We start from the raw sequence: 14,400 nt of genomic DNA on the forward strand, positions 1-14,400 counted from the left end.
TGGCAGGGTTTTTATCTGAGGAAATGCTTTCATATTTTATGTTCTATAAAAAAATATGTATTGTATACATTGAATTGCAACTCACCATGGGCTTTAATGATGGAGTGAGAGATCAAGTTAAAATAAATAAAGACAACTATTTTCATTTGTGGGGTACTCAAGTAAGTCTACTCAGACTAGTGTAAACTGAATACCCCAAGTTCATGCATTTTTAGCTACTATAGCAAGAAAAGAAGGATATGTCATACTATGTCCTACATATCTGAAAACTTCAAAGAGACCACATCAAGTATTCAGATCAATAAAAAATAAGGGAACAGCACAAGGAGATGGCTGATCATCCTCACTCGCTTATTTTGAACATGATGTGAGGGACATTACTCTTTTATTTGAATGCTTGGCATGGCCTCTTTCAACTTTGCTTTTGTAAGATACATGTGACAATATTAGTTCTTTGTTTTGATTTTGGGGTTGTGATTTGTAGGTTTCCTTTAGTACTTTTTTTCAGCTATTACAACCAACATTTTGTTATAAGACAATCCTTAGTGAGAGGTTACTTTGAAGGAAGGCTGAAATATGAATTTGAACAATCTAATTTGCATAATATAGATTTTTTTTTAAGCAAAAAATACACTTGTCAAAAATGAACATTCCAACATTTCATGAATGGTAACATAAAAAAGTTTATTTCATATTTGCTGTTGGTGATCACTCATGCTTATCTTTAATCACTTAGGATCAAATACTGTAAATTTATTCATAAAGTCCACCTTTCAAATACTGCAAGTTCACAAATTGGTATGGGTCACCTCTGCTCCAGATCACTACTGTCTACATCTGAATGGTAAACTGGAATACGCTGTCCATCCCTTAGCTGTAGCACAACCTCTTGGAGAAACCACCTGAAGACAAAGAGATTACTATGCTTTAATTAATCCATAAAACACTGCAGTAATATCAAGTCTGAAAGACTGTGCAGCTGTTACTAGTCCCTGATTAAACTAATTTAAGTTATACCATATAAAGAAAGCAAATTTGCTTACTGTAAATGGTATTTTACAAAAAAAAATTCTCCATTAAATAGTAATTTTATTTCTGCTGGTTCTTACTCTTTCTGGGGTGTGTGGTATTATTTTGCAAGTTTATTATTTTTTAAATCCCCGTCAGGCCGATGCAATAAAATGCACTTGGCCAAGCGCACTGCTTAACATGCACTTGGATGCGCGTTTTGGACGCGCATCCAAAACCCCTTTTGCAATAAGGGGATTAGCATGTCCTAACCAGCGCATAACTAATAGCGCTCATCACATGTAAATTCATGTTGATGAGGCTATTAACTATTACCCCAATGCAAAAAGAAAATGTGCACCCAACGCACACATTGCTACTCTCTAAAATTAATGCCCCTAAAGTTAACAGAAAATACTGCTTTTCTGTTCCTTTTTTTTTTTTTTTTGTTCCTCTGCCTCAATATTGTGGCGATATTAAGGATGCTCAATTAACAAGCATCCATTTTCCTAACCTGTAGCTGTGCACAGGTTAGGAAAACAGACACTCTTAAAATTGAGCATCTATTTTTCTGACCCACACCGATAGCCACTTCTCCTGGGCAACCACTGTCAAGGAGGCGCTGGGGGCACACAGTTTCCCCTAGTGCCTCCTTTTTACTGTGGCAGTCCATTTAAATATTACATTAGGCGCTGCGGCAGGCGTTATGAGAGCGGGCACTCAATCATGACCGCCCGTTTTCCAATTTCATGGGCCTGTGTGTGTTTCTAAAAGAGGGACACAGGACTCTACCCACCAGACTCTCCTGGTTTGGTATAATCAATCGCTCAGCAAATGGTAATGAAGCCAATCGCTAAAAAGTCCAGTTACACATAATTCTAGCACAATGTACCTGGTTCCAGCACCGCTTATCTGTCCCTGCTTTGGGCTAAGTTTAAAAGTCTAATTTAGTCTATCTTTACTCTGTATTTTCCCAATGACCTTGCTAGAAATTATGCCCATAAAGTACAGAAAGATTTCCAAAATCTTGGGAAAAAGATTAGACACATGGAAAAGACTATTGTCTTTCCAGAAGTAATACCTGTTTATGGAAAGAGAAAGGAAAGATCATGTCATATAGATAACTTCAATGCCTGGTTCAAAACCTGGTGTAAAAAGGTGGATTTAGATACATTGGAGGCTGGGGCTGTGTATGGAGCAATAAAAGATTATATGGTAATGATGACCTACATTTGTCAATGACAGGAAAGAGGATGCTAAGTGAAAATTTCAGATCATACATTATCAGGCATTTAAATAAAGGAACAGGGGTGGCAGGAGGTGGCCAGGGAACTTGGCATTTCACCCCAAGCAAAACAGGAAGAAGGAAGAGAAAGTCTCATGATCGTAAAGCACCAACCTGGTGCAGCAGGAAGGGATCCTGTAGCAAGGATCTGCTCTCCAGATGGTGCATTGTCCCCTCACACCAAGGAAGTGTATCCCAGGGCTCCTGCCCAGAAGGGAAGGGTTAGGTCGGCCGTCATAGTTGATGATTCGATTATTAGGAATGTAGACAGCTGGGCGGCTGGTGGGCGTGAGGATCGCCTGGTAACATGCCTACCTGGTGCGAAGGTGGTGGACCTCATGCGTCACCTAGATAGGATTTTAGACAGCGCTGGGGAGGAGCTGGCTTTTGTGGCACATGTGGGTACCAACAACATAGGAAAATGTGGGAGGGAGGTTCTGGAAGCCAAATTTAGGCTCTTAGGTAGAAAGCTTAAATCCAGAACCTCCAGGGTAGCATTCTATGAAATGCTCCCTGTTCCACACGCAGGTTCCCAGAGGGAGGCAGAGCTCCAGCGTCTCAATGTGTGGATGAGATGATGGTGCAAGGAAGAAGGATTCGGTTTTGTAAGGAACTCGGTCAACTTTTGAGGAAGGGGGAGTCTTTTCTGAAGGGATGGACTCCACCTTAACCAGGGTGGAACCAGATTGCTGGCGCTAACCTTTAAAAAGGAGGTTGATTTCGTTTAAAAGCTGCTCTAAGGGGAAAGCCAATAGTCGCTCAGCAGTGCATGGTTTGGAAGGAGGTATCTTCAAAGGATACTAATGAAGCATTAAAGTTAAGGCATCCCAACAGAGAGGTTCCAATAATAAGAAAAACAATTCCAGTGCCTATAATTCAAAACACACCTGAGCTAAAAGATTCCAATCTATTTCTGTCAATTAAAAAGCAAAATGTTAATACAAACAAAAAACACACTTTGAAATGTTTATATGCTAATGCCAGAAGTCTAAGAAGTAAGATGGGAGAATTAAAGTGCATGACATAGACGTAATAGCCATCTCAGAGACATGGTGGAAAGAGGATAAGCAATGAGACAGTGCTATACCAGGGTACAAATTATATCACAATGACAGAGAGGATCACCTGGGAGGTGGTGTGGCGCTTTATGTCCGGGATAGCATAGAATCCAACAGGATAAACATCCTGCATGAGACTAAATGCACAATTTAATCTTTACGGGTAGAAATCCCTTGTGTGTCGGGGAAGACTATAGTGATAGGAGTATACTACCGTCCACCTGGTCAAGATGGTGAGACGGACAGTGAAATGCTAAGGGAAATTAGGGAAGCTAACCAAATTGGTAGTGCGGTAATAATGGGAGATTTCAATTACCCCAGTATTGACTGGGTAAATGTATCATCAGTACATGTACTTCCGGAGGAAGTGGTGAAGACCAGAACTGTGAAAGACTTCAAAGGGGCATGGGATAAACACTGTGGATCCATAATGTCTGGAGGATGTGTATGAAGAGTGGGTGGCTCACGGGAATGACGGCTACTACCTGGTGATAATACCCTTATTCAATAAACATACACACAGTTAATGAGACTTCAACATTTCTCTAAGCTTCAACGGCAAGAGGTAATGTGGAAAAAAAGGAGTTCCATTCACAAAAAAGTGGGAAGTAGCTTGCTTGTTATGGCGGTTACTACCCCAAACCAAAACAAGCCTGATACTTCACTTTCTATGCATATCCAGCATAGCTCTCTACTTCAACGGCAAGGGAGAAAGTCTGAAACTTCACTTTCAATGCAAATCCAGCGTAGCTCTCTGCTTCAACGGCAGGGGGGATTGAAGAGAAGTGGATCTATATACAGACAACAACCAACAAGGACTGAATTACATAGTCTGGGTAAACAAATAACATGGGTGTAGCTTGCTTATTGCGGCGGTTACTACCCCTAACTAATTAAGCTAGATATTTCACTTGGATGCAGTTCCAACTCTGCTTTCTACATTAATGGCGGGGGTGGAAGGGAAACAGAATCAAAAAGTTACTAAGGGCTAAGAGTAACAGATAAGTATGGGCTGGGGGTAGCTAAGTTAGAGAACCAGTAGGAGTCATACAGATTCAGCCAGGAGAGAGTCTGTTTCCAGTGCAGATAAGATACAACTGTTTTATTATTTATTAGAACTAAGGGCCAAGAGTAACAGATAAGTATGAGAGAAAAGAAAACTGTGGAAGCTTGCTGGGCAGACTGGATGGGCCATTTGGTCTTCTTCTGCTGTCATTTCTATATTTGTATGTTTCTATGTTTCATACAAAGTTCCTGGATGGAATAAATGACATTTTCATAGAGCAATTGGTTCAGGAACCGACAAGAGAGGGAGCAATTTTAGATCTAATTCTCAGTGGAGCACAGGATTTGGTGAGAGAGGTAATGGTGGTGGGGCCACTTGGCAATAGTGATCATAATATGATCAAATTTGAATTAATGACTGGAACGGGGACAGTAAGCAAATCCATGGCTCTCGTGCTAAACTTTCAAAAGGGAAACTTTGATAAAATTAGAAAAATAGTTAGAAAAAAACTGGAAGGAGCAGCTACAAAGGTAAAACGTGTGCAAGAGGCGTGGTCATTGTGTGTGTGTGTGTGTGTATATGTGAGTCTTTGTGTCTGAGAGGATGTGTGTTTGTGTGTCTTTATGTCTGAGAAGGTGAGTGTGTATGAGTTTTTGTGTCCTGAGAGGTGGGGGTGTCCTGAGAGGGTGTGTATATGTGACTCTGAGTCTGAGACGGTGTGTGTGTGTATATGGGTGTCTGTGTCTTTGTGTCTGAGGGGATGAATGTGTGTATCTGTGAGTCTTTTGGTCTGTTGGGGGGAGAAAGAAGCTTGGCCTTTTCTTTCAGGTTTGGGGACATTTCCCCTCCCCACCTTCCCCAGTAAAAGTAATAGTTGCTCCCTATTTCTGTGAATTCTGGTTTTATGGCTCTTGATGTGTGAAAGGTTGGCCAACCTTGCTATACTACATAATCTAATCTAGATACTAGGCCACACTCCTTAGTAGAGGTCCCAGTGGTGCCCTACACAGTAATATTCATGTGTGGAAGTGTAACGACACCATCAGCGAAAATTTTACTTAGTGCATCCAAGTGTTCGGAATTTTCACAGTGGAAAGTTGACAACCCTATTTGTGATCTGCTTAGACCTCCTTGTTTGTTTCTCCCTTGTCTTGTTTTATATGTACCTTGCTTTGTGTTAATTTCCTGTTTGCCTGTGTTTTACATCCTATGCCCTGTTCTCCTGGTCCTGGCATGTCCTTGTTTTGTTCAGCCTGGACAAAACAAGGACATGCCAGGCTAAGGCCTCCCAGTAGCCCCTACTCCCTGTGGGCCTCTGGTTCCAGTCCCTGTCTCCAATCCAAAGCCTTGCCTCCGGTTCCTGTTTCCAGTCCCAGGCCTTGCCTTCTTTTCCAGTTCTGTCTCCAGCCCCTGCCTGCCTTCAATACTCACTTGTGCTACCAGTTCCAGCTTTGCCTCTGGTTCCCTGTCTCATTACCCCTGTGTGCCTTGTTTCTAGCACCTGCCCTGCCTCTAGACCCAGCTTATCTACAGTTCCAGCCTAAGTCCTGTCAGCCACCAGAACCTGTGGGCTCAACCCAAGGGGGGAGGTGGCTGATCAGGCAGAAGAACCTGTCTGACTTTGCCCTAGAATCAGGCCCTGCTCCGGTTGGGGAAATCCCCCAACCAGCTGATTCCACACTTGTGACAGCTAGACAGGAGTCCTGTGTTCTGACTGGCTGGAGCTCTCCTAGCCACTGATGTAGTCATTTCCATGAGAACTCATTCTACAGAAAGAAGAAAATTTATCTTTTTATCTGTGCTATATGACATTTTATGCCAGCGATAAAGCCATTAAGAAGGTATTTCATGTATTAAGGAAAAAGATTGGGCTTGAAATTGCTGGTTGTAATGTTCAATGCTTTATTTTATATGCCAGTAAAAAAGATTTACACGCGCAAAAAAAAAGAAGGCATTTATAGTCTGGTGATAATCCCCTAGCAAGGCCCTGGGCTCTGAGCTTTCTCTTAGGTCTTTTAGTTATTCAAGCTTGAGGTACTGTCTTCACATGTTGGGGAAGAATTTTCAGTAATGCGCCTAAAATGACAATATCTTGTGTTTTGAAGTTTTTCCAAAAAAAACAAAAACAATTACCAAAAAAAACCAACCCAAAACCCCTCCATCTCCTTTGGAGAATCCATATTCATCATCATTTATAACAGATTTTACATGAAAAAGGACATTCAAAGTACACTCTTCTGAGGTAAAAATATCACTTAAAACAATGTACTGTATATTGTATTTACATATAAACAGCTGTGATGCCAACCAGAAAACCCAGCAAAGATACATACATAAATAAATAAAATACACTTGGAAACCATATGGTATTAAGCCTATTGTAACATGCATTGGGTGTGGGCTTGGCCCTCAGAAAGCCATAAGTAAACAATTTCAATTACAATGTAATAAACCTCCCAGAGCAAAACAGCATTAACTGCCAGCACTCAAATTCAAACCTATCTATGAAAAGGCAATACTGCACATATGACAACAGTCCTTAAAACACCACTATATCTCCTATCAGGAAAACAGAACAAACCAGGATGCTATAGATCTCTACACAGAATCAATACGCTAGCAGAACACAGATAGACCCTCATCAAATATAGTATAAAGCAGAGCTTTCCAAACTTTTCATGTTGGTGACACACTTTTTAGACAAACATAATTTCACGACATGGTAATTCAGTCTACTAGCAAATCAGAAGTTAAAGGTTAAACGAAACGTATTTCGACAATTTATGCATGTTTCCTTAAATATATACATAAATAAAATGTTTCACGACACAACCTATCTCATGAAAACCTTTCATTTATATCAAAAATATATAATATTCCAAGTGCTATTTTCCAAAAAAATAAGCCCAAGCACGTCTGTCCCCCACACACTCCTCTCCCCCCCAGCACATGTCTGTCACACACACACTCATCTCTCTCCCCCCCAACCACATGTCTGTCCCCCACATACTCATATCTGACCCCACACTCATGTACCTCTTCTTTTTGATTGTAGCCAGTTAAGTGCTTCACTCCCTTCAGGGTTCAAGCCTGTCGTGCTGAATAACACCTTCCATGATCACCAGACACTGTTGCTTGCAGTCAGTACTCCTCGTGGCCAGGCCTCATTGGCAGCAGCAGCCAATGACAGGGACAGCTGGGCTCAAGTCCCACCCACCAACCCCCAAAAAACGCAATTGACAGCAAAAATCGCCCAATAATAAGCAACCCATGAACTGAAAAAAAAAAGTGAATCTGTAGAAAAAAAAGCCCAAACTCACGTTGGAGTTGACAGCGCGGTGCGCGACACACCTGCACACTGCAGGCGACACACTAACGTGTCACGACACACAGTTTGGAAAGCTCTGGAATAAAGAGACCATAAAGCATAAATAGAAACATGTAGACAAAAACTGAACTGAAACCAAAAGCCAAACTATGTAAGCTGACTAAACACAGAAAAAACAAATATCACTATTCCTCATAAAACATCAGACAATAAAATAAATATAAAACATCAATCAGAATTATAAAGCCATATAAATATTTCAAAATAGCTGATAAATAGAATAACATCCAATAATTAAGAACTTATATAACATTTTTTTTAAAATTAACCAAACACTAATAAAATATTTCAAACCAGCAGATACATCAAATACCCAATATTAAAACTAATACGGCTTTTAAAAATCCCCCACTCTCTATATCTAGTATCTTTTGATTTCCACTCACCCTGAGATTGCCGTAGATTAGTGGAGGGAGGCATGAGTGCACAACCTGTCTACTCTGACATTTAAGCACATGGTCACTCACACCCAGCCACCCACCCTCTTATGTTCACACACACAAACACACACACACACACACTCACTCTCTTTCTTACACCCACCCACCCATACAGACACTCATTTTCTCACACATATCCAGCCACCCATGTAGTCACTAGCTTTCTCACATCTACCCACCCATCCTCCATGCAGTCATTCTCTTTCTCACACACAACACGCTCACTCTCTTTCTGGCTCACACACACACACACACACACACACGCACGCACGCATTCTCTCTCGCATCCACAAACTCAGTCCAGGCCACTTCTCTTCTTTGGGTTGCTGGCAGGATTGGGTCCACCGATGGCTCTGTGGGACCTTTGTCTTTCTTCTGTCCTACAGCCCTGCTGGCGCCAGGCCTCTTTTCTTCTTAGGGTGCCTGCAGGATGGGGGCCTCTTCTTTGCTGCAACCTGATGGGGCTTCAGGCCTGTCCTCTTCTTTGGGTCATTGGTGAAATGGGGGTTCGCCGATGGCTCTGTGGAGCCTCTTTCTTCTGGCCGACAGCAAGCCTCTTTTCTTTTTTTTGGGCTGCTGGCGGGTTGGGGTCTGCCAACGGCCCTGCTGGGCGTCTTCTTTTCTTTGGTCCCACAGCCTTGTCAGCAGTAGCCCTCCTTTTTTTTTTTTTGCTTCACTCCAGTGGCGCTGAGTGGCCTCTCCTTTTCCTTTGGCTGATGGTCAGCCGAATGCACCACCAGCCAGAGCCTGCCTACAGCAGCAAAAAGAAACCCGGGGCACAGAAAGCAGAAACAGCATGGGAATGAACTACCCTGCTACCCATTCCCCCACCACTCCTGACATGAAGCTCCCTCTGCAGCTGGGGAAGACCAGCCAGCGCCTTCACCACTTCTCCCATCAACAGGGGAAAACCCACCACAGCAGATAACAAAATTAATGAATCTCGGAAGACTAAAATCCAGACTATTTCTGGACATTTCAGCCCTCTTTTTGGCTTCTGGACTTGACAGCAGAACTCCATACAGTCCGGAAGAAATCCAGGCAGTTGTCAACCCTAGTTGCAAAGCAAGGCAGAGCAAGGCCAATGGGCCTGAAGGCCACAGGGTTGGGCAAAAAGGACACCACAAGACGAGGCCAAGGAGGCTGCAGAGCAAGGTAGGGAGACTAAGGAGGCTGTAGAACAAGGAAGAAAGGCTGTGGTGGCCACCGAACAAGGCAGGAAGGCCGGGGAGGCCACAGGACAAGTGCAGCAAGAAGGCCACAGGGCCACGCAAAAGTAAAACAAGGCAAGTGGACTAATGCGAAGAGCCAAAATGACTCAATGAAGAGGGACAGAGTTCTGGGAGAGGCAGGGCTAAACCGGCCTGGCCTTGCTGCACCATGGAAGCATCAAGAAAGTGACTAGTGCAGGAAAGAGGATGGCTCCGTGAGGACCTCTGCTGGCTGGGAGGCTGCCTAGCAGCCAGGATCGTGACACTAGCTGTCCCAGGGTAGATTCACTCTACCTAGTTAGTTTTTATCATGAATGTTATTTCTTACTATATATTAAGAACTTATAACGTATGACAATTTTATTTATCACACTACACAGATATTGTATTTTAGCAACAGATTTCTGACATACTTTGGGGATTTTACATTATAACAACTGTCTCTTATTCTGCAGCAAGGAGACCCTCACGGAATGCAACTGTTATTTTAAATAACATGTAACTGTGTTGTCTAAGGATGCAGTTGCAAAAACCTCATTTTAAATCCCAAATTCAGAAAAAAAAGGGTGAAAATTAAGAAAAAATTCAGGTAAAGGATGCTGCTTCATACTCCATTATCCTACACATTGTTGAAACTGGGGGTCAGTGGGTTTAAACATACAAAATACATCACAATATTTGACTTGTGCCAATGGGCTAAGTGCATAAGTGCAACATTTATTTTCAGATCCTCAATATTGCGTTTGCTTAAAATAAGACTTCTTGTTGTGTTGTTTTATACACTTGAAACCATTGCTTGTACAGTCAGAAAGCAGAGCCATTTTAAATTGCATTTGCACTTGTTCTAGAACAGAAGGGCAAATTATTTGAATACAGGAAAACAGGAGCCAGCATAACATTTCAGATTCATCCCAGCTAGTCTGTAGGACAGGCAATCGCCAATGATGGCTGCAGAATGTAGAACATCATCTCTATACAAACCTATTCAGGGAGATGTCCTTGACTGAGGTGGTGTACAGATATCCAGCGGACTTGGTTCCAGACACTGGTATCCTGATCTAAAACACAAAAATCAGAACCCCTGAAGAATACATGTTATGTGCTTCCTATTCTTGAGAAGTTCAGCATGATTCCCTTCACATGACTGCTTTATCAGGCAGTCCGATCTGTTGCACTAAAAGCAGGCTCCACCTACAAGCCAGTTTTCCATACCACTATAAATTATAATTTACTCCCTATGCATAAATAAGTTTTCTCTGCTATAAATTAATTATTTCAAGCAAGATCCACTTTCTTGTCTGCTCGCACTGAAGTTTCATGCATGAAGTTTTGACCACGACTTTCCTGGAAAATAAGAAACCGCATAAGCTTATGCTCCTACGTTCTGTAGATAGAGCACTATCGAGGCGAAATCGCGTGATATTTGTGATATTTTGCATCTCCCTCCCTTCTCCCCTTCCCTATTACAATGACTTATTTATATGCAAGAATAATGCAAATACATGCAAAGAAGATAATGTATAGTCAATCCTATCTAAATATTTTGTCAGGGCCAACCAAGAAGGTGGTCAGCCATGATAAAATAATACCACCTATTAGAAAAGCATTAAATGTGAGGTGGGAAGGCCAGGACCCTAATCTGGGTCCTGAGGCTCCCACCTCACATTTAAAAAGTCAGAAATTTTTTTTAAAATCTCATGGCCACATGGGAAGGTTGAAAAGTGGTCAGGACTGACCTCCAGCTCAACCCAGGGCCGCCACTCAAAGTGGCCCCGACTCTCCAAAAGTTTAGAAATAGAAAAACATAGCCAATCGCCATTAGGCCCAGCTTCCCCCCCCCCCCTCTCTCAAAGGTTAATAGTAAAAATTAGAGCCCTGGCCACTTCCACCCCCCAAAGGTGAAAACCACAAATATGGTCCCGGCCACCCCTCCCCCCCCCAAATTCCAACATTAAATAGAATCCAGGCCCCATCCCCCTAAAAAGGTGACCACCCATAAAAGAGGGTACAAGCCCCCACCCTCTGACCTCCCCTCCCACACCTCCAGACCCTTTCAAAAATAGTAGACGGTCCCTCGTTGGGGCTGGGGTGCACCCTTACATCTGGCGTGGTCGGTATCATTTTCTAAAATGGCACCGACCTGACCTTGCCCCAGCCTTGTGGCTTGGAAAATGGCACCGACTGGGCCAGGTGCAAGGTGTGCCTCGGTCCTGAAGTGTGAACTTCTACTATTTTTAAAGATTCTGGGGGTGCTGGAGTGAGAGATGAGGAACAGGGTGTGGAGGTCTGGACCCTCTTTTTATGGGGGTGTGAGCGGGACCTAGGCCTGGATCCTATTTAATGTTGGAATTTAGGGGTAGGGTGGGGAACGAGGGGAGGGCTACTGCTTAATTTGGGATTTGGGGAATAAGGAGGGCTGGGACCCTATTTATGGTTTTCACCTTTGGGGGGGGAGAGGGGGCCAAGGCCCAGGCCCTAATTTTTATTTTTAGCCTTCGGGGGGGGGGGGGGGGGGGAGCTGTAGCCATCACCGAGCGGTTACATTTTTCTGTTTTTAAACTTTTGAGTGGCAGGCCTAGGTTGAGCTGGGGGGTCAGCCCTGACTCCCACTCAACTTCTCCATTTTGGTGCCACCTTTTTGGGGGGGACCAGCGGTTCTTTAAGGGCATGGTGTTCCCTTAAGATTGGGACCACCATTGTGTTAAAGGGCTGTTCGCCAGGTTTTGTCCCGCAATGTTTGGTCCACAAGACAAAACATCGTGCAAGATAGCCGCAATTATTTTTCAGGGGAGGGGCTCTACTTTCACGGTGACACCCCCCCCCCTGTGATAGTGGGACCCCTCCCATGAAAAACCATAGTGGCCTAATGGCTCTAGGCCTTAGTTTGTAAGCTGTTTAGGATAAGGGCTTGTAACTCTAAGTCTTGTGCCATAAAGACCCCTGGTTTAAGATACTGTGCAAATGCTCAAATAAATATGGGGTTTACTTTATTCCTGTTTCCCAATAAGCAGTCAAGATTTTTATGTTTTGGAAATCTACACAACTTTTACAAGAAAAAAAAAATCAGGCGTATCAGCACTAAAAATATAAAACAATTTTCAGGCAGAGCAGGGAAAGTTAATTAGTACTGAAGTTATTGCATTTTAAATGCCTTTGCTTGGCTTATGAATTAGGTCTGAAACAGAAGAGTAACTCTACCACAGGTGTTCATTTTCAGTCCGTTCACTTCAACAAGATATTGACCCATTATTATATGTTTCACTGCTCTGAATCACCAATTGCCCTTCTACTCCTCATGCTCACCTTTCAAAAGCTGGAATGTATAATCCATTAGCTATCTTAGCGAAATTCTTCGAGGCATGTTCATAATATTAGCACCAGGCAAAGCTAAGGAATAGGACGAGACAATGAGCCTGATTCAGTAAGAAAGAATTTTCCCCACTGGCAAAGAATGGAAGAAAATCCTTTCTGAGAGCTCGGTATCTTATATATTCAGCCTCGCATGTAAATGTTAGCTCAGGTCACTACACTGCAGTCACACACACCCTCACTGCCAGCGCACACACGTGTTTGGTTTTGTCTGTGATGGATGCTACAACAACTCTGACACACAAACAACACAAGACAGTTCTTTCACTTTAACTTGCATGTCTTCTGTCACCAATGCCGCGTGCCTCTTAAAGGAAAACAAGTACGACAAAGTTTTTCCCCGCTGACGCACATTTGGTGCTAGCAGTAAACGTGGAAAAGAATGCGCCGACATGCTACCTGAGCTGTTGACTTGTCAACGTGGTTGCTGCGATCTGTCAGTCTGATGTTATGAACTTTCAGCGGAGGGGCTCCAAGTGCTTCCAGGGCTGAGGGTTGGTTACTGAGCTGCTCTAGGGCTGACCGATAATATCCTGACCTGGCAAAAGCTTCTAAAACAGAATTAGCCATTATTTACTCTTACAGTTGTGACTGAACAAACAGTATCTCCTCAAATGTAGGGTTATAATCTCTGAGGAAGAAAAGATGTGGGATGAAACTGCACTTGGCGCCAAATAGGCTCCCCCCTTCACTACTAAGAATGTATAGACGTGACTACGATGGTGAGATGAAGGAGATTTCCAGGCCACTGTAACTGAAGGGCAGGGTCGGTGCAAGGGGTATTAGGTATTCTAGGTGAAACATACATCCTGCTGCCATTCCCCATCTCCCCCCCCCCCATCACACCCTCCCCACTCCCAATTAAAAATTATGCATTTATAACAGATTTTACATGAACAAGATCGTTTAAAGTACAGTCTTCTGAGGTAAAAATATCACTTACAAGACAGGAAAGCATGAGGGTGAAAACAAAAAGAACAGTTTACTTTTGGTGACATAAAGGAAACCTGAAAAGTAAAACAGTTGCAGGCAATCCTGCAGCAAACTGTAACCAATCTCCCCCCCCCCCTTCCCCCACCTGACTCCCCATTGTAGCTAAGTTCCCATCCCTGTGTCCTAGTAGCAGGGAGAGCTCATGGCTTTGAGACGCAAGGACATGCATCTATACCCATGCTTCTATACCCATCACTTAATCCCACTGCTAGAATATCCCACAACCCCTACCCCACCAATCGATTCTAACATCCTTTCTGACATGCTACAGTATCAGTATTTTACTCAGTAATAAGGCTTTATCCAAGTTTTTATTTATTCCAATCCATGTACTCTTTCCCAAGTTTTCTTTTATTATAATCCATGTTGTTTTAAGTTGCTCCTCCGAATTTACCTTATCTCTTCGCTATAATTATGATCCTGTTGAAGTTGCCCTACTAAATTTTAATGTATTTTGTTGTTGTTAAAATGTAAACCGGAGTGAAGGCCACCACCAATACTTCGGTATATAAAAGCCTATAAATAAATAAATAAATAAATAAATGCATGGGAAGGACAAGTCTTCAGCCTGGGAGTGTCTTAAGAGTTTAAGAACATAGTCCATCAAGGCCAACATCCTGTCTCTGATCATTTGGAGGTATA

General features: G+C 42.8%; 1 protein-coding gene across 5 annotated transcripts in view; it reads right to left on the bottom strand.

The window, feature by feature from the left end:
- Positions 1–665: 665 nt before the first annotated feature.
- LOC115084556 (cytochrome c oxidase assembly factor 1 homolog) overlaps positions 666–14,400 on the bottom strand; it is a 157,300-nt gene continuing 143,565 nt past the window's right edge. For all 5 annotated transcript variants that reach the window (XM_029589560.1, XM_029589558.1, XM_029589557.1 and 2 more), the window contains 3 exons: positions 13,165–13,316; positions 10,378–10,454; positions 666–902 (listed from right to left, as the gene is read on the bottom strand). In XM_029589560.1, the coding sequence (XP_029445420.1) occupies positions 806–902; positions 10,378–10,454; positions 13,165–13,316 (326 nt within the window). In that variant the 3' untranslated portion in view covers positions 666–805. The remainder of the gene's footprint in view (positions 903–10,377; positions 10,455–13,164; positions 13,317–14,400) is intronic.

This window comes from Rhinatrema bivittatum, chromosome 2 (genome assembly GCF_901001135.1).
Source record: "Rhinatrema bivittatum chromosome 2, aRhiBiv1.1, whole genome shotgun sequence".
Taxonomy (NCBI): Eukaryota; Metazoa; Chordata; class Amphibia; order Gymnophiona; family Rhinatrematidae; genus Rhinatrema; species Rhinatrema bivittatum.